Source organism: Lontra canadensis, unplaced genomic scaffold (assembly GCF_010015895.1).
Source record: "Lontra canadensis isolate GAN:19392208 unplaced genomic scaffold, GSC_riverotter_1.0 scaffold2, whole genome shotgun sequence".
In the NCBI taxonomy this organism is placed as follows: domain Eukaryota; kingdom Metazoa; phylum Chordata; class Mammalia; order Carnivora; family Mustelidae; genus Lontra; species Lontra canadensis.
Window position 1 is genome coordinate 7,822,276 of NW_022630996.1, and position 20,253 is coordinate 7,842,528.

Genomic DNA, 20,253 nt, shown 5'->3' on the forward strand with positions numbered 1-20,253 from the left:
AGATTAGATTAATTGCCGACTGCTCCTCTCATTGCCTCTTTGTTTCCTGGGTCTTATCAGAAAGGCAGGGAAGGATGCAAGTTTTTAATCATGAGCAATTCCCATCCGAAAAGATTTTCTCTGTTCATACCTGTTACAGTTCAGCCATGCATATTTGCTGTGTTACTAGCCTAAGGAAAATAACAGGAGGGGCACCTGGGTAGCTGAGTGGGTTAAAGCCTCTGCCTTCGGCTCAGGTCATGATCCCAGGGTCCTGGGATCAAGCCCCACATTGGGCTCTCTGCTCAGCAGGGAGCCTGCTTCCCTTCCTCTCTCTCTCTGCTTGCCTCTCTGCCTACTTGTGATCTCTGTCTGTCAAATAAATAAATAAAATCTTAAAAAAAAATAACAGGACATCATTTTCTAGGACTAATTGTTGGTTCTTGTTTGTTTTCCTTTTTCTCTCTAAAGGCATGATTCAGACAAACGTAGCTTCCAAGACCCAAAAACGTGTGGTCAGAAGGCCAAAATTTATGTCGTACAAGGACGTGGAGCAGATTAAAAGTGGGTTCAAGTAAGTGTTTGGAAACACTGCCTACCGGCAGGTCCTCAACACAACCACCCGCTGATCTCACCAACTTACTCGTCCAGTCTGTGCTCTTGAACTCTTCCTGCTTTCATTCCACGGTGGTTTCCTCTTGCATCATCTGCGCTCGTGAAGCAGTACAGGGGGCCCAGAAGGGTGGGTGAGCAGGAAGTCCATCTCCCTGGGATTCACAGGGGACTTGGGGCAAACCTCCCATACCAGGGTCCCAGCTTCTTCACCGTGAATGGCCCGGTCGATGGGGTGAGCCTCGGAAGTAGTCAAGTGCACAGTTAAAGGTGTTTTGTTTTGTTGTGGGTTCTTCTGTGTGTCTTTAGTGTAGCTGAGTGGATTTAACAAGGGGAGGCGGCAGAGAAAGAAATGGAAGAAGAGAGGGATGTGTTAGCTGCCTGAGGGAGGAGATTTGGACAATGATACATGAGATGAAAGGGAATTGTTTAAAGGACACTTTGCTGTGGGGGTTCAGTGTCACTCTCCTCTGTCTGCTCTGGAAACTCAGTGAAATCTACATTGTTCCACTGTGGAGATGGACGCCTCCCGCCCCTGCCCCTGGGGTAATAATGTGGTTATGTAAAACAGATTTCAAGGCAGGTGGAAAATCAAGCATGGCATTTTTGTAGTTGATTTATATAAATTTTTATCCAAACAAGGTATGTACATTGGATTTGGTAGATTTGTCTCTTAAACCTCTTAATCTAGTACATCCCCTCACTTTTCTTTCTTTCCTTCTTTCTTTCTTTCTTTCTTTCTTTCTTTCTTTCTTTCTTTCTTTCTTTCTTTCTTTCTTTTTTAAAAAGAAATTGGGTGATTCATCCTTATAGAATTTCCCAAATTCAAAATATATCAAATTGTATGCCCATGGGGGCATCTGATAAGTAATTTCTGTGAGTTGATGGTTAGATGTAGAGGCTTGATTAGACTCAGGCTCCATTTTTGGTCAAAAAAACTATAGATGTGGTACTTTGCTTCCTGCCACACTATAGTAAGAAGTACGTAATGTCTAGTTGTCCTATTTTTAATGATGGAGATGAGCTGAGGGGTTCAGGTCGGTCCAGTGTGACCCCTCTGTTCCAGCACCTGATCTCTCACTGGATCATTATCATAGCTAATGGGGGGGGATCATTGTTTCAATCCATTATTTCACTAGGGGTTACAAAACGGTGGTTTTCTAATCCTGTCAATTCTGCAGTTAATAGCTATGAATTGTCTGTAAAGAAGACTTTTTCCTCCTGGATAACTATACCCCAAAATACAGTTCCTACAGGAAAGACAGCAGAATTCTTTCCCCATGCCTCAGCGTACCCCCCCATCCCCGGGCCTCAGTCTTGTTTCACATGGATACTGTAAGATATCTTTTTGCTCACGTATTAGGTTCTCTGAAGGTTGGGCAGAAATCTGAAAAGGAATGAGTGCTTTGAATTTTAAGTCAGTGGGAAAATAACACTAATTTATCAAATTATGAATAATGACTTTTTTTTTTGGAATCATGATTACTAGTACATCTATACCAGGAATATGCAGGAATATAACCCAAAATAAAGTACAAAGAAAAAATTCTCTGGGAAACCCTGGCTTTGTGGCTGGAATTTTGGGACAGAACTTGGGCATATGGAACAGGGAACGAAATGAATTCTTTCTCTTCTTGGTAGGTATCAGCTGGCACCGACCCCGTCAGACTCTTTACCCTCGGCACTGCTTCCTCAGTGGGACTTTGGCTCTGGTGGCTATGAGGTACTTGGTTTTTACCTTTTGGTATATAAATTGTTTAAAGGCAGGGGGAAAGCATTTAGCTGTCAATGTGTATATTTGTTTGGATGAAAGGATGGTTTCTGTAAAACTCCGGTCAAGATTCAGTGGCATCCCAATGGTAACTGTATTACCTTCCCAGAGAATAGCCACCCCTCCACAGGGTACCTCACCGTCCAGCCACACACCATCTCTTACTGCACATCCTTACAACAACCCTCTGACACACATATTATCATCTCCACTTCATGGATGGGAGCACTGGAAGTCCTTGTCTGTTAGCTGGAGTTCAAAGGCAGTCTTCTGTGGGACCCACACACTGCCTCACCTCATCACCTACCTTGGATGGGGCAGGACTCTTTCTAGATCACTTAGCTTAGGTGTCATGCTCCAGCTTTGGATGCAGGCCTCTCTGCCTGGGCACCTTGGTCTAGCTTTAGGCAAGGAACTCACCGGGTCCTTCAAGTAAATCCGACACTTCGGGGGGTGTCCCTTTGCCTTTAAGCATAAAGCTAGCCCTAAGTCAGCCTACACAGATGGGCCCAGGGCCAGCTGGTTCATTACTAAAATGAACCTCCAGATGTGGAGATCCTAAGCCAGCTTATCCCACCTGCTATAAAAGGCTTGGCAAGGATACTCCATGGTGTATGGGGTCACGGGTGTGGACATACATGCTTCCCATTTTACATATTTTTTTTTTTCAAATTTTTTAGCTGTTAGAGATCGATAGTCGGTGTCCGGAATATGCCATGATAGGTGACTATTTTAAAGCTTCCATGAAAAATTTCAAGATCGAAAAGATAAAGAAGATCAAGAACACAAAGCTCTTGAGTACTTTTGAAAGGTTGGTGGCCACCTTCTGGGGTTTTCTTTTCTTTTTTTTAAACGCAAAGTTTTGAAAGATTAGTTAAGTGCTGTGGTGTAAAACGTATTCACCGGTTCATTTTACAGTCAAGAATTTCTTCAGCGTCTGGTTGTTTTTTTCATGTTGTAAACTCGAACTTCTCTCAGCTTCGGTGTTAGGACTCTCTGATTTAATGTATCTGTCATTTAAAGGCCCTCATAAGTTTACTTTTCTGCACCTGGGGCATTCATGTTAGGAGCTCTGTTCTGAAAATGGGTGGAATCCCATTTTAAGACGATTAGACTTTATTGGGATTAGTGTCATTAACCAGAGTGGGAGAGGAATGCTCTGGGTGTTAAGTCTCACATTTCCTCTATTAGGAAAAAAATGAAGATGAACAACAGAATGGAAAAAATCCTGTTTTATGCGATAAACCGCATCCATCTGGAGTCTGTCTGTAAGAATAATTTTGACTGGATCTTACATGGAACTGGTGAAGCCAAATATGGAAAAGGTTTGTGCTGCAATAGAGAAGCCTAACTAGTAGAGTCCTAACTTAGGCTCTGTTACGAGGTGGGAGCCATGATCGCGTACTAACCAGTGTGTGCGGGCTTTTGCGTGCCTGGCGAATTCAGCTCTTGTTAACCTTAACTGCCCAAATTATAGGGGTATGTTGATTTGGGACTTGATTGCCATAGCATATCCTTGCTCCTGTCTTGGGGTTTTGGGGAGGTAGAAGGATGGAAGCATCTCGTACATGCTTGTGACCTCTTCTAACTGTTGGCTACGTTGTCTACCATTACTGCTCACTTTTACCAGTGGCTTGTCTGACTTAAGTCCAACCCTGCGAAGCCACTACAAGTAGCCTGCCACTGCCACTGATGGGTTCTTTTTTTTTTTTTTTTTTTTTTAGATTTTATTTATTTGAGAAAGAGAGTGTGAGCAGAGGAGAGGAGCATAGGGAGAGAGAGAAGCAGGCTCCCACTGAGCAGGGAGCCCCATGATGTGGGGCTCGATCCCAGGACGCTGGGATCATGGCCTGAGCTTAACGCAGACCCTTAACTGACTGAGCCCACCAGATGCCACCCCTCTGCTCATTTTTAAATAAGACTGTTTTTTGGTGTTGGGTTGTACCATCCATGTAATTCTCAAAACAAGCAAGCACCACGAATCACTCATCTTAAGAGAACAACAAATAGTGTATCAAGTTTCAAGGTGGGCTCAACTCATACAAGGAAGATTAAATTCACACACACTGTGGAAAGCAAGAAGCCCGTCAGTCAGCCGAAAAATATTTTCGAGTGCTTTCTATACAGTAGATACGGGGGGACATAGCGGTGAACAAAGTAGACATGGCCCCCATCAAAATTACTTCACATAATTAATCAAATGATGGCAAATGTGCAACTACTGTAGAGGGAGTAAACAGATTCTGTGGACACCTAGTCTGGCTGGAGAGCGGTTCCCAAGGGAAGGCACAGGAGGGATCATCTACACTGCAGAGTCCCTGTGGGGAGTGAGCGACAAGTGGTGTAAGACATGGCGCCACAGGAAACCGTTGAAACTTGACCCTGAGGGCATGGGAAGCTAATGAAGGAGCTTAAGGGGAATGACTTGATGAGAATTTCATGTGTATTAAGTTTAAATGCATGGATAAAGGGGCACCTGACTGGCTCAGTTGGAAGAGCATGCGACTCTTGATCTCAGGGTCATGAGTTCAAGTCCCATGTTGGGTGCAGAGACTACTTAAATAAATAAATAAACTTTAATAGCTTTTTTTTTTTTTTTTTAAGGATTTTATTTATTTATCTGTCAGAGAGAAAGAGGGAGAGAGAGCGAGCACAGGCAGACAGAGTGGCAGAGGGAGAAGCAGGCTCCCTGACAAGCAAGGAGCCCGATGTGGGACTCGATCCCAGGACGCTGGGATCATGACCTGAGCCGAAGGCAGCTGCTCAACCAACTGAGCCACCCAGGCGTCCCAATAAGCTTTAAAAAAGAGCCTCACTAAAGATTTGCTTAGAAATGTTTGGAGAAAGCGGGATGACCACCTTGAGTGAAACAGGTTTCTCTTATGTTAGAACTCAAAGGAAAATTTACTGCAGAAAATGGAAATTTGGTACACGTGTTCTTCAGTTTTGGCCCTAATTGGCTCTGATTGTGACATGCATGGGCATGTAGTCTGTTTTTCCTATTTTGTTCATGAAAGGGCTCGGATACCCTCTGAAATACATCTTTTTTTAAAGATTTTATTTTTACTTATTTGACAGAGATCACAAGTAGGCAGAGAGGCAGGCAGAGAGAGAGAGGAGGAAGCAGGCTCCCCACAGAGAGCCCGATGCGGGCCTCGATCCCAGGACCCTGAGATCATGACCTGAGTCGAAGGCAGAGGCTTTAACCCACTGAGCCACTCAGGTGCCCCTGAAATATATCTTGATAGTTCATAGTGTTACTTACTATCGCTTTTCCTTTAACTTGATGAAAGAGGAGAGTTCCTGATAGCCAAGAAAACACAGGCAAAGATGGAGTCTGCAGTTCTCACCAATGGGCAAGGTGTCCGTCTGGGAACTGTGCCCCCTTTTCCCATGCCATCCTCTCTTGAGAAGGTGGTGATCCTCCTACTCGGCCTGTTTCCTGTTACCCAGAGTTAGGAGGTGTTTTTGTTTTGTTTGTATTTATTTTTCATACCAACTTGCCACTTCCATCACCTGTGATGGTACCAGTCCCAGCTAGATAGGCGGGTATGAACTGTGGCACCCATAATCTTGAAAAAAAAGTTCAGGCAGTTGTCCTAAGGGAGGCCAAGCAGCAGACCTCAGACATACTGCTCCCCGCTGAGGGAAAACAGAGCCCCCCTTTTGCACCCATGAAACCTCTCCCTAGGCTGTTCTCTGCCTGATATTGCATGTGACTGTGTTAAGAAGAGTATCAGGAGAGTAAGATGTGCCTGGAAAGACAGGAGGGCTCTGGGCTACTTTTGATAAATTGGAGGTGGGAAGAGGGCGTGTGATGGGAGATGGCAGATTGGAGGGGAAGACGGGTCAGGAGGAGAGTTGGTAAGAGCCGGGAAGTTGAGCAGACCTGCTGAGCAGAGTCTGCACTGAGAAGAACAAGAGTTAGGGGAAAGTCACTCAACCTCCCAGTCAGAGGACACGATGAAAACTCCAATTTGGATAGTAAGTGGAAGCAAGTGAAATTAGAAACAGAAGCACATGTTTGGGGGTGGAGCTATGCAAAGAAGGACCGGTCCTGGTTACATACTGGATTGAAGAGGCCCGATGGGGGCATATAAGGCCTCAGAACGTATTTGGGGTCTAGGGTGCTGCAGATATGGACGGCTATAAAGTCTGCTGAGATTCTGCAACCCAGGGACTGCCCAGTGGTTGGAAAGAAAGAAACCAAAAATGTTATTTTTGATGATATGAGTGTCTACATAGAAAACCCAAAAGAATCTACGGAGAATTGGAATGGTGGTATTCTAGCCCCGAAATGGGACACATGCGTTCCCCAGCCACTGGACTCCTGTCCGTCATCCCTGACAGGCCCAGAGAGCTAGAGCGTGGATGCCTGAGTAACACAGTTAGAGCCAACTTGACCTTTTTGGACTCCCAGCCTAGAACAAGGTCCCTTTCCCTGGTATTATTCAGAGTTCTTTCTAGTTAACAAAACCCGTTTTCTGCAGTGTGTATTCAGATCCTTTTTTGGTCATCAAAAGCTGACTATGATTCTTTCTTTCTCCTTAAGAAACCTCCAGTGGTTCTTATTCTCTCTGAGGAAAAGAATATGTCTGGCTAAAGTAAAAGTGATAATATAAAGAATTGTAAAAAGGAAAAAAAAAAGCATAATATTATCCCATTAAGTCAATTATACTAAATAAATGAAAAAAATGAATAAAATAGATTATAGGAAGATAGCATATTGTGAAGTCTAGGCAAAAACCAAACGAAACCAAAACAGTTGGGAGAAGAGTGTTTATGAAGGCTGAAAATTGACAAAGGCCAGGAGGGCTGTAGACAGCACAGGGCATTTAAAGTCCGGTAGGAATGACAAAGGAGAAGGTTGGAGCTGGAGGTCAAGATCCAATCCTGACACACCTTGTAAGCCATGTGAAGGGGAGGGAATTAATCCAGAAGGCAATCACAAACCACCAGTGACTTTGAGAAGGAAGTACCAGGACTCGGACTGCATGTAAGAAAGGATAGGCAGGGCCAAGCCTATAGGAGGAGAAAGTAGGTAGGGAGGTCGTTTCCAGAGTCCAGGTAATGGGGTGCCTGAATGGCTCAGCTGGTTAAGCAACTGACTCTTGGTGGAGGTCTGCTCAGCTCCTCCTGATCTCAGGGTTCTGAGGTCGAAGTCCACCTTAGGCTCTGCACTCAGTGTACAGTCTGCATAAGACTCTGTCCTTCTGGGGCACCTGGGTGGCTCATTGGGTTAAAGCCTCTGCCTTCAGCTCAGGTCATGATCTCAGGGTCCTGGAATTGAGCCCCACATCGGGCTCTCTGCTTAGCAGGGAGCCTGCTTCCTCCTCTCTCTCTCTCTGCCTGCCTCTCTGCCTACTTGTGATCTCTCTCTCTCTGTCAAATAAATAAATAAAATCTTTAAAAAAAAAATACTCTGTCCTTCTCCCTCTGCCCACCGCCCCCCAAATAAATTAAAAAAAAAAAAAAAAGAAGAAGAGTTCAGGCCAGAAATGAGGGCGGCCTAGATCCAAGTAGAAGGATGAAGGGATGAAGAGGATATTGGGGTTCAGGGAATCTATCACTCATAAGAGGTATTTACAATAAGACAGAGTCCAGGTTTTAGGAGAGAGTGGGCTGTAAGGCTGGCTCTTCAGGTTGACTCACTTAAGCAAATGTAGATTCTAGATTATATAAAAGTGATTTTTAAGAACACTTGAAGATAAAAATAAATAAATAAATAATAAAAAATTAAAAAAAAAACCACCACCTGATGATCCATTTTAAAAATCAGTTCTTTAGGGTAATAGTTACTCTTTTCTGAATGGGAAATGATAAAGATACCCTCCAAAGGCCTAGAGTAACTGTATAAATGTAACTGTGTATGTATTTTGTCATTGGCTTCACTTGTCTTTCATTTGGTTACCACTGATAAGCAAAAATAGCTGAATAGGGGTGCCTGGCTGCCTTAGGCAGTAGAGCGTGCAACTCCTAATCTCTGGGGGCCGTGAGTTCAAGCCCCACATTAGGCATGGAACTTACTTAAAAAAAAAAAATAGCTGGGGGCACCTGGCTGGCTCAGTCGGTTAAGTGTCCCAGCCCTAGACTTCAACTAACTCGGGGTCGTGAGATCAAGCCCTGGGTCGGGGTCTCTGGGTGTGGAGGCTGCTTGAGGTTCTCTCTCTTCCCCCTACCATCCCCTGCTTGTGTGTGCTCTCTCTCCTCTCTCTCTAAAATAAATAAATCTTGAAAAAAAATAGCTTAGTAATCAAATCAGTACTAAGACTTAATTAGAAAATAGAAAAAACTAATTTAAGAAATACAAAAGTAACTCAGTGCCGTTAAAATATGTACAACTATCTCTGAATGTTGCAAATAGGTTTTATGGCTTTGTCAAGCAATAAAAATGCACACTCAACCAAAAAAATGCACACTCAAGAAAAATATGGATGGAATTTTTGTCTGTTGACTTTATTCCATTTGCTTTAAGTCAAATATATTTTTACCAGTAACTCCATACTATTTATTTGACACCTTTTACATGCGTAAGTGGAGTTCACTTGTCTGGAAAGATTTGCTTTCTGAAAGACAACTTGGAATTGGAAAGAGTGAACAACTGTGTTATGAGTAGCCCACGTTGTTTTCTTAAAATTCCTGTATTGAAGATTGTGTATGTTTTTTCTTGGGAGCTTCTCAGAAACATTTAGTCTTATTTCAAAACAGCAGTATTTTTTTTCCCCCCTCAGCCCAGCAAGTGTGGAGTGGGAGTAAAGAGACACTAGAGGCAGGCAGCAAGAAGAAAATTAGCAGTTTAAGGTGGAGAACAAGATGGGGAATGATCTGCAAGACACAAACATAACTTAACATTTTTCTTTCGTGCTGTGCATAGATCATCAGTATAGGAGTAAATGGCTCCATCCCCCTTAGTAACTCAACAGGGCGTCCCTATAATGTAACACCCTATATCAGAATTAATATCTACATCTGACGCAGCAGGACAAGAAAGGGCAAAATGACTTGTTCTGCTTTTTACATCAGAGAAATGTATGTGTGTTAGAAAGATTTCCTTACAAAACAGCTCAAGTTGTTTAGAAGTTCCAGAAGCTGACATATGAGGAATGGCTCTTTGCAGACACCAAGAAATGACTTGCGACTATACTATGATGCACAGAGCCGGGTAGTGTGATACTGAGTTCGTGGAGGGTATCCATCAAAAGAGAGAGAATAAAAATAAAGAAGGTACAGGGGCTCCTGGGTGGTTCAGTTGGTGAAGTGTCTGACTTCAGCTCAGGCCGTGATCTTGAGGTTCCAGGATCAAGCCCTGAGTCAGGCTCCCTGCTCAGTGGGAAGTCAGCTTCTACCTCTCCCTCACTTTCTGCCCCTCCCCCCACTTGTGCATTCTCTCTCTCTCTCAAATAAATTAATAAAATCTTTTTTTAAAAGATTTTATTAATTTATTTGACAGAGATCACAAGCAGGCAGAGAGGCAGGCAGAGAGAGAGGGGGAAGCAGGCTCCCTGCTGAGCAGAGAGCCCAATGCGGGGCTCGATCCCAGGACCCTGAGATCACGACCTGAGCCGAAGGCAGAGGCTTAACCCCCTGAGCCACCCAGGCATCCCAATAAATAAAATCTTTGAATAACAGTAAAATAAAGAAGGCACAGCCTCTCTACTCAGGGGATAGCAGAGTGATATAGAATATATCTGTAGTAGGTCGTCTGGTAAAACAGGAGCTGGAACTGGCTGGGAAGGAGGGTTGTTGGCAGTGACAGAGGTAGAGTGGGTGGCCCGATAGAATTGTGGTGGGATGATGATTGTCATTTGTGTCCTTGGTCATTTTCCAATTGTCTACTGGCCTACTTTGTAAGATTAGAAAAAGGTCCATATGGTCACTGTCTTTGAAATATAAGCTTGTTTTGGTCACACATCAGTAAAAAAAAAAAAAAAAAAAAAAAGACAAAAGTACAACAGGAGAAAAAGGTATAGACAAGCCGTTCCAAGAAAGAGCATATGAAATATGCCAATAAGCCTATGAGAAGATGCTTCATGTCACTAGTATTAAGGGAAATGCATATTATAATCAGATTTTTTTTTTTTTGGTACTTTGTACTGACAAAAATTAAAAGGATAGTTGATATCCGATGTTGACAAGTTTTGTAGCAATGGGACTTTCTCCATCGCTGGTAAGATTTTTGGACTGCTTCTGGAGGGCAGTTTGTAATAATCTGTCAAAGTGTAATATGCCCAGGTCTTTTGACTCAGCCGCTACAGTTTTCCAGTCTGTTCCATGGAAATACTTACACAGGTTCTCAAAGGCATATTCACTAGGATGTTTTGAAAGCATTTTTTTAGAAGTGTTCTTGGTAATGGCAAAAAATTAAAAATAACCTACATGTTAATCAATACAAGAGTCAAATTATGATACATCCATACAATGGGATCCTGTGCAGCCACTAAAAAGAATGATGTGGGGTTAAATGGGGTGACAGTGAAATTTCTAGGACTAGAGTGTAAAAAAATGCAGAACAGTTAATACAGTATAATCCTACTAATGAACAAATAAATAAAAGAACATTAAACTGTACCAGAGTAAATGTGTTATATATGTATGTAAATGTCTGGAAACAGGTGAGAGAAGCAGTGTTTGGGAGGGACAGCAGGTCAGGAAATGGCAGGTCAGTGTAGTGGACTTTCGTTTCTTATTCCAAATAGAGTTGAATGTCATTTACCCAGAATATCCAGTATCTGACCTCTTCAGGATAAGCAGTATTTCTGGAATTCAAACATCTAAATTATTTTTTAAATAAATCATAATAAAAAAAATAAGGTAAATGAAAAAATATTAAGCACTTGTCACCATAAATAAATTCATTTTACTAATTAATTTTTGCATAGAAAATCAGAATTCACAAATATATATGCATTTCTTTTTTTTTATTTTAATTTTTTTAAAAGATTTTATTTATTTATTTGACAGCACAAGTAGAGCAGCAGGCAGAGGGAGAGGGACCCCCAGGGAGCAGGGACCCTTATGGGTGGCTCGATTCCAGGACCCTGGGATCACGACCTGAGCCGAAGGCAGCTGCTTAACCGACTAAGCCATCCAGGTGCCCTCAAATAAATAAATCTCAAAGAGAGAGAGAGAGAGAAGCATCTGGCAATGACAAAAATAAAACAGGAAATTTCAGTTTGTCAAGAGATCGTTGTTGATCTGCTGAGTACAGAAACCTCAGTGAGGCAGGGGCACGTGGATGGCTCAGTCCGTGAAGCCTCAGTCTCTTGATTTAAGCTCAGGTCGTGATCTCGGGGTTGTGAGATGGGGCCCTGCCTGGGCTCAGTGCTGAGAGTGGAGTTCTGCTTGGGATGCTCACCCTTCTTCTGCCCCTCCCCCCGCTGCACACACGCATGCGCGTGCCCTCTCTTCCTCTCTCCCTCTCAAATAAACAAACACAGTGTAAAAAAAAAAAGAGAGAGAGAGAGACCTCAGTGATGCAGAGGTTGTTCTAAGGTTGTGGACGATAGATCAGCTGTTTTGGAAAGGTCTGCAGGGTCCATTGCTGGCCCATGCTATGCTTCCCTCTCACATTTTCTGAGACCTTCCCATCAGTAGTAAATGACCTTTGTTCCTTAAAATGTACACAACAGAAAACAGCCTCTGCTGAAGGATCTTTGGTCCAATAAGTTCCAAATCAGCTCACCCTGCATGATTTGCACGAGTTGGGCTGCTCACACCATCTCTGGGAGCCGTTGCACAGTGTTGTTTCTGTTATTTCAGTAGGGTTATATAGTGGATTCAGATTTACTTGCATCATGAACATTTTTTTCGGTACAAAGGAAAGTTGATAAGTATCAATAAGGTGTTGCTGACACATGCTTAGGGAACGCCCATCATCTGATGTTATGTAAATAATCTTACAAACTACATGCCTTCTTTCATAATAATTCTTTACCCTTTTCTTTTTTTGTTGGTTTCTAGGCATTTACTTCACTAAAGATGCCATCCATGCCCATAAAAATTGCCAGTGTGATACCAGAAACATCGTTATGTTTGTAGCTCGAGTCCTGGTTGGAGATTTTACTCAAGGAGAGATGGGAAGCGTTAGCCCTCCCCCACCGCCGTATGACAGCTATGTGGATATAAGGTTGAATCCCTCCGTTTTTGTTATCTTCGAGAAAGATCAGATTTACCCAGAATATGTGATTGAATATACTGAACTAGACAAAGCCTGCGTGATTAGTTAGGAATGATGAATACAGTGTCATAAAGAAGGGCATCACCCTTCTGTTCGCTTACAGAGCCAGATTGCCCCAGATCGTAACATTTTTACATTTCTCATCTAGTTATCAAACGCCTTAGATCAGTGGTTCCCAAACTTTGCTCCACATTTGAATTGTCTGGGAAGCTTTTTAACAAGTCCAGTGTTCAGATCGTACCCCATGCCAACTTAATCACTGTTTCTGGTGTGAGAGCTTGGGCAGAGGTATTCTTTAAAATCCCAAGGATTCGAATGTGTCCTAGAGTTTGGGAACCACTGTCTTAAGGTATAACTGGGAACGACGGATTTCTAAAACGTCTGTAGCAAGTTTCTCTCCCAGCTCCTCTTCGTTTACTGTAGGACATGGTTTGGTTTTGGTTATGTTGAAAGAAAAGTAATTTGGGCAATTTGAGAGAAATCTAAAAATGCCTGTGGAAGTAAGGACATAAGACCGTACTGCCTTGGATAGAAGATTATGGAAAGTTGTGGGGGGAATTTTTAGGAAAGTCCAGGGGTGGGGGGTGGGGGGGAGAAAAGGTAATTTAAATACCATCACGGATGTAACTGTACTATACCTTTGTGGTAAAACCGAATTGGGGCACACATTTCTTTATCTCTACGTTCATTTAGGGGCTCCATTCACGTTGGTTCTCTGGAATGCAATGAAAAGAGCCGCAAAGTGGGGCTCAGAGAGAAGCAGCCAGCTGGAGTTAATTGCCCATTTGGGTTCTTTATATAATTGTAGCAGAGTAGACATTTATATTCTAGTATATGATTATAGAGAATGTTTTCAGGTTGCACTTTGATGAAATGTCTGTGTTGTGGGGGGTCTGAGTTGCAGTAACCAGACTCACAGAAGCATGACTAATAAACCTGAGTGTTCTTGTAGTCGTTCGCTGTAGTGAGTGAGGCTCACCGTGGAATTAGGAGCCAGGCCATCCCTACTGAAGGATGGGCCCCTTAAGGAGACAAGATTTGTTTCTGGGTGAGCACGGAATCCGAACAAAGAGAACAATGCCTCAAACAGGTCTTACACCTGTAAGGGGCTTCTTTTTTACTAAATATCACGGATTGTATGGAATTGAAGTACAATCAGTTTTTAAAGCAGTTGAGGTTCCTGGACCAAGATTTCTTTCCTTCTTAGGAAACAGATTTTTCCTTTCAGTTTTTCTTTTCCACATTCTGTACCATTCACCAAAATTTCCTGTTCATCTCCTGCCAGCAGACATGTTATAAAAGTTAATTAGCATTAGAGGTAATTTTATATTAGTCAGATAGTAGATCGGTACAATCTGTACTGTAGGTTGTACAATCAGAACAGTCTACAATGTGGTAGATCCACAACCCCTTGGTATAAAGGACTTGGTATAAAGTAACAAATGCATAGAAATTTTTTAGGGCAGGATTATTTTCTGGGAGGCTTGTCACAAATAGGTACTCTCATTTGCCTTTTTTTTTTTTTTTTTTAATGGTACTTCTGTTTTGGAGTTTTCATTTCCTGATCTTGGTTCTCACATTTTCAGAGATGCAAATTGTCCAACTCTGATCACGCATTAGACATCTCTGGTTGGATATTTCACAGACACTTGTAAAGCAACATGTCCCGAATGGAATTCTCAATCTGCCTCCTTTAAACGAATCACCTTCTTCCCGAGTGTTCTGTACCAGAAGTCATCCTTGACTTCTTCCTCTCCTTCTCCCACGCTGTTCCCAAATCTAATTTTCTCTCTTAAATATTTCGTTGTCCCCTTCTGAGTTCTTTACTTAGCAGTAAGAATGGTCATATTTTATCATTTTTTACATTATAATCTTTAAAAACACAAATCTGACCATGCCTTTAGAATAAAGATCAAAATCATTATTATGGCCCCACATGATTTCTCTGTTCCTTGCCCTCTGTCATTTCTTTTCTTCTACCTAAGCCACTCTGGCTTACTTTTAGTTCTTTGGTACACCTTTTCCCCTAGCTCAGTGGTTCTCAATGAACATGCCTGCCCTTTTTTTTTTTTTCCACACATACATTGTAACATCTGCTTTATTATCCTCAAAGTGCAATCCAGTGGTAATATACTCTACCTACACATAATTTCAGATATAAATTTAAAATTAATTAAAATTAGCATTATCATAAAAGGAAAATAAAAGGTACATTACTTGGGCACGACTATATTAGAAGATTTAAGTAATCAGATGTTTACATCTACTCATAATGGGCAAATTTACAAGAAGGTAGAAGATCAAAATTGACTTTATACAAAGTATGGGAAAATGAAAAAGCAGGGATAGGAGTGGACCTTAGGGAAAAAACTAGTGATGCATAACTTATTTGCATATGATAGTATTTATAAGAGATATATCGAAATAGACCTCATTGAAATAAAGATACTATACAAGGAAATCTACAAACTGTCGACATGGAGAAAATGAGGAAATAGTCTTTTTTGCAGACGAGCCGTAGGTCATACAAGAATGTCTAGCGAGACATTCAAAATTCATGTAGGGTGCAGAATAATTTCTTATTGTGAGGAACTGTCCAGTATATTTCAAGATTTTTGGCATACCTGGCTCTCCTGTACTAAGTGCCAATAGCACCCTCTCCTCCCCCCAGGTATCGGGCAACATAGCCCCTATCAGATCTGTTCACCCTTTCCAGGGCAGTCACATTTTGTCACATCCCGTTTGTTGGCCTGAGAGACTCCGAGGTGATAGTCTCCTTACACACGTGAATGTCTTTAAAAACCTATTTAACACCCCAGCTGTGTTATAATCGAGACACAAAAGAAAAGAAATTTCTAATTAAAATACAAGGAGTTTCTGTATGTAAATGCTCAGGCATGATTATGCTATCTATACGACATCAGGAAATAGATATCTACTCCTACTTACAGTGAATAGCTTTGAATTTCAGAGTCGTTAGGAGGCTACTTCTGATAAAGAAGTACAGGAAAATGACAGATGAGAGGTGTGGGTGACTCTGGGATGAGAATCAGTGTTAGGGCGAGTCATAACAGACCACATACCTTCTCTGTATGTGGTTAGGGAAAGAGCGCAATTACCTTCATGGTATAAGGATAACAGATTGTCTACGAGGGAAAAATGAACGGTATTCCCTCCGGCAAGCTGTAGGTCCTACATAAATGTCCGGCGGGACATTAAAGAGGCGAATAGGGTACAGAATAAGTCTTCGTTGTGTGGGACTAACCCATCCACTGCAGGACATCCGTTCTCCCTGGCTGCATCCACTCAGTGGCCAGTAATAGTGCCCACCGGTTATGAAGCCAACAAGGCATCCATTTCCAAAATACTACAGTGAGAACCACTGACTTAGTTAATGTCTAGAATCCTCAGATGTGCTTACTTTTACCTCCGTAAGGAGTCTTTCTATGGAGTAGTAGATAAGATTCTTGCTTTCCAAGCCCCCAGTTTTTAAAGAGTGTGTGCCTGCCTTTGTTCATGTTTAGCATCTGCCCAACTTGTGGTTGTCTGCTTTCTGCATTAGAATGTAAGCTCCTTGAGGGCTGAGTCAACCCATTAACCCGTTGTGTTCACTCTACCATACCTATACTTGGCTGTGTGTTTGACATGTGAATCCCTTGGATACATTGTGTTAACTAAAGTAAGCTCAGATGTTTACATTCCAGCCCTTGATTTGTATTTCTTCTTCAAGTGTAATTTGAGACTATCAAAGAGAAACATTAACTTTGCCCTGCTGTCTGGATAGACTGTATTTATTTCTAGGTATCTCCAAAAAGGTAATCAGCCGCAGACACTAATTTATTCAGTGGGGGCTGGAGGATGTGTTTGCCCCTTCTGGATTTTTCATTCCAGGAGTTGATGACCAGAAAGCTGTCGGTAAGAAGCAGGGTGGTGGCGATGGCATAGCCCGTGGTTGGTCAGCCTATCTTGTCTTGGGGCTTGGAGAAGGGCAGGCTGGAAGCTGTGAATATGCTTTTCTGCCTTTGGCCCCAGGAGTGGGAACAGGGCCTGGCTGAAGCACAAAAGTTAAAAATACCCTATCAGTCCTTCCTTCAAAAGCCCTTCTCCGTGCATTCTTTTTGAATCACAGAGCTTCGGATGGAAAGAAAGAGGAAGAACCCTAGATGGCAGCATAACTTTGATTCAAGTGAAGGTAAAACCCATTGGATTTGGATCTCGCATTTCCTACATCTGCTTTTTCCACACACATCAGCCCCTTCTGGGCTTCGATTCCTTTCTTACTTACCCCGAGGCCATTCTGTACCTGACCACTCCTTCAATTAATAACTTTCAATCACCCAGAACTCTTGACTTTATGTCTCATCCGTTTGGCAAAGGATTCATCAAATTCATCAAATTCTCTTTCTATAAGTGAGTACTTTCATTTTTATTTATTTATTTATTTATTTATTTAACATTGAGTACTTTCGGAGAGAATTAGCGGTTTGGATTAATAGCACTGTGCATGCCTGGTACTCAAATTTGGCAAAGCCCCCTGCCTGCCCACTTGTCATCCCCGTCCACATTGCCCCATCCCCACAAGACAGCTGTGTCAAACCTCCACCAGCCTCCTCACCCGTTCTCCCTTAACACCACCACAGATGGCTATTGGATCTTTTCTACTTCGTCTTAAGCCTACAAACTTGTCTTTTTATATACTCACCCTTACTTCTTTTCCTCTTGTCTAAATGGAAGAGGTATTTCTCCTGAGGTTCATTCTTCCAGCGTCCTGTCCTCTCCCAGTTGCCTTATGAAAATCTCCCACTGAATTCTCTCTCTTCTCAGACAGATTTTCAACTTTCCCTTCTTACTGGTTTGTTCACTTGCCATATAACTGTGCTTGCCTCTCCTATAATAAAACACCGCTTTCAATCTTACATCTTCCTTTAATCATCATTTTATCACTACCTTACCTTTTCAGATAACTTATTTTAAAGATTTTATTTATTTCACAGATACAGATCACAAGTAGGCAGAGAGGCAGGCCGAGAGAGAGAGGAGGGAGCCTGATGTGGGGCTCGATCCCAGGACCCTGGAATCATGACCTGAGCCGAAGGCAGAGGCTTTAACCCACTGAGCCACCCAGGTGCCCCCAGTTAACTCATTTTAAAAAGCAGGACTTTTCTATTCTTTTTTGCTCTTAGCCTACAGAAATCTGCCTTTTCTCATTATAACTCCAAAATAAACTTGCCTAATTTATCAACACCCTTGTAGGGCAACTTCCATAACATTTTATAATGCTGACCGTCTTCACCTTGAAAGTTTCTCCTCTGTCCATGAATGACTCTGATTTTCCTCTATCCTCTCTTTCTCGGTTTATGTCTTAGGCTGGCTTCCCTTAGAAGCAAACAGAAAAGGATCGAATGCAAGCAGTTTATTTGGGAGGTGGTCGCAGGAAACACTGGTGGAGAAGTGGGGAGTGAGACAGGGAAAGGAAGGCAACAGAGGGCTTGTTAATGAGAGGGTTATAGCTGTAGGCAACTGGGGCTCAATGCCACTGAAGGACCTCTGGGAGACTATGGAACAACCTTGAAGTTGTTCTACCTGAGAAATAATGCCCTGGGATATTGAGCCTCTATCTGGGAGGAGAAACTCTTTATTCTTTAAGGTTCAGTTTCTGGAGTGCAAATTTAACAAACAGCAGATTAGTAGGAGAAAAAAAAAACCCTCTAAGTTCATCACATGCATCTGGAAATGAAGTGTCTCCCTAAATGGTTAAAGAAAGGGGTTTACATATTTATATTAATAGGGGAGATTAATTTATATTAATAAAAATTACATATTTATATTAATAATGGCCGTCTCTCCCGGCCATTAATATTTATATTAAAAGGCTTCTGTGGGAAAAGCAAATGGGTTTCTGGAGGAACAAACAAGAAATGGAAGTTTGTGATAATGTTTATTTATGCAAGTGCCAGTCGATCTCCATTTTATTTTTTTCTTCATGACCATATAACTGCTCCAGAGAGAAGATCTATGGCAGCCTCACTTCCAGAACTTTCTGCTTTTCACTGAAATAAGGGAAGTTCCAAGAGAGCTTCTTCCTGCGTCTGCTGAATCTCAAATGTCTTTAGTTTAATCTTCATACCAACTCTGGGGGTCTGAGTGGGCCGCCACACCACTAATTCCTGAACATCACTGGTCAAGGACTCTTCTGGAATGTAAATACCTTGGTAATTCCAGTCTCCCTCAATTACTGGCAAGCTTGCTCCTTCAGTGGGGAGAAAGAACTTAGAGCAGAAAATCCAGGTGCAAATGCTGAGTGTCACAAGACTTAGGCACAGCATTAGAGCTACTTCTGGTTTTCTGGTTTTTCTCTTCCTCCCCTTTTTCAAGGTTCTGTTGTCTCACATTCGCTTTACGCACTCTCCATTTTGCTGGGTGTGCCTAGGAACTCTCACAGCTTCAATTACCTAATAATTTGATGTCATTCATCTCTATTCCCTTCATCTTTTGTCAGCTCTACATCTATATACACAACTGCCTACCGGGGATCTTACCTTGACTTGTCCAGTGCAGACCAGACACCATAAAAACAGGTTATGGTCCCTCAAAACCTCTTCTGTTATCTTGTCTTGCTTTTCTAGAAATCCATTCTTCTCATAGCTGTCATCGATCTTTCTAAAACACCTCTGCTAAGTATGGCCAGGCACTGTTTTGTAAATCTGGGGACAGAGCAATCAATGAACAAGACAAACCAGGTTCCTGCTTTTACTGCTTGAATTCTACAAATATAGAAATAAAGAAAAAGAGAAACTGTCAGTGCTAAGTTCCATGGAGAGACTAGGGAACTACTCTCATTGGGAGGTCCAGAAAAGTCTTGCTGAAGAGAAGACATTTATGCTCAGAGATGAAAGACAGAAGGGAGACATCTAGAGCAGGGGGGAACATTCTGGGCAGAGGGATCCTTCTACTGCCATCTGAAATTCCTTCAATGGTTTCCCAACGTCTTCAACATAAGCTCAAATTTCTAAGCCTGGCAGAGAAGATCTTCTAGCACCTGGCCAGTCAGTTGCCTTCCTCTTTTTGGCTTCTTTCCATGACATCAACTCACGTCATCTTCACAACCACCGTGTAAGACAGCTGGTTGAGTCCTCCATCGGGTTTCACGAGACTTCATACTCCGTCGCTGCATTAGCAGGGGCTCGAAAGCTGTCCACAAAATGAGCAAGGTGTTGGGCAGAAAGGATGGCTGCTGAGTAAAAGGGTCTAGACTGGTGCGGTCCAACAGAAATAAAGTGAGCCCCATAGGTAGTTTAACATTTTCTCATACTATTAGATAAGTAAAAGCAACAGATTAAATTGTAAGGACATTTTATTTAAATATCATCAATTGAGCATATTTTTTGTTTAAAGATTGTATTTATTTGACGGAGAGAGAAAGAGCAGGAGCAGGGGGAGGGGTAGAGGGAGAGGGAGAAACTGCGAGTCCCCACCCAGCAGGGAGCCCGATGTGGGACGAGATCCCAGGATCCCCAGATCATGACCCCGGCGGAAGGCAGATGCTGAACCGACTGAGCCCCGCCCAGGCGCCCCAGTGGAGCACGACTAACGAAGTCACTCATGAGAGCGTTTGCATCCTCAATCTTCCAAATCCAGGCTGTGTAGCTCACGCTTACATCGTCTCAGGCCCAACTGGTCAACCTTCCAAAGCCTCGACGCCACCTGCGGCTCT

General features: G+C 42.5%; 1 protein-coding gene and 1 non-coding gene across 2 annotated transcripts in view; both read left to right on the forward strand.

Annotated features, from left to right (window-relative positions):
• Positions 1–13,959, forward strand: part of ZC3HAV1 (zinc finger CCCH-type containing, antiviral 1) — a 58,516-nt gene extending 44,557 nt beyond the window's left edge. The window contains exons 9-13 of the mRNA XM_032868237.1: positions 451–553; positions 2,233–2,314; positions 3,043–3,173; positions 3,554–3,687; positions 12,323–13,959. Coding sequence (XP_032724128.1) covers positions 451–553; positions 2,233–2,314; positions 3,043–3,173; positions 3,554–3,687; positions 12,323–12,588 — 716 coding nt within the window. The 3' untranslated portion in view covers positions 12,589–13,959. The remainder of the gene's footprint in view (positions 1–450; positions 554–2,232; positions 2,315–3,042; positions 3,174–3,553; positions 3,688–12,322) is intronic.
• TRNAK-CUU lies at positions 4,837–4,909 on the forward strand. Its single transcript has one exon. It is a non-coding gene; the product is annotated as a tRNA-Lys (tRNA).
• Positions 13,960–20,253: the final 6,294 nt, after the last annotated feature.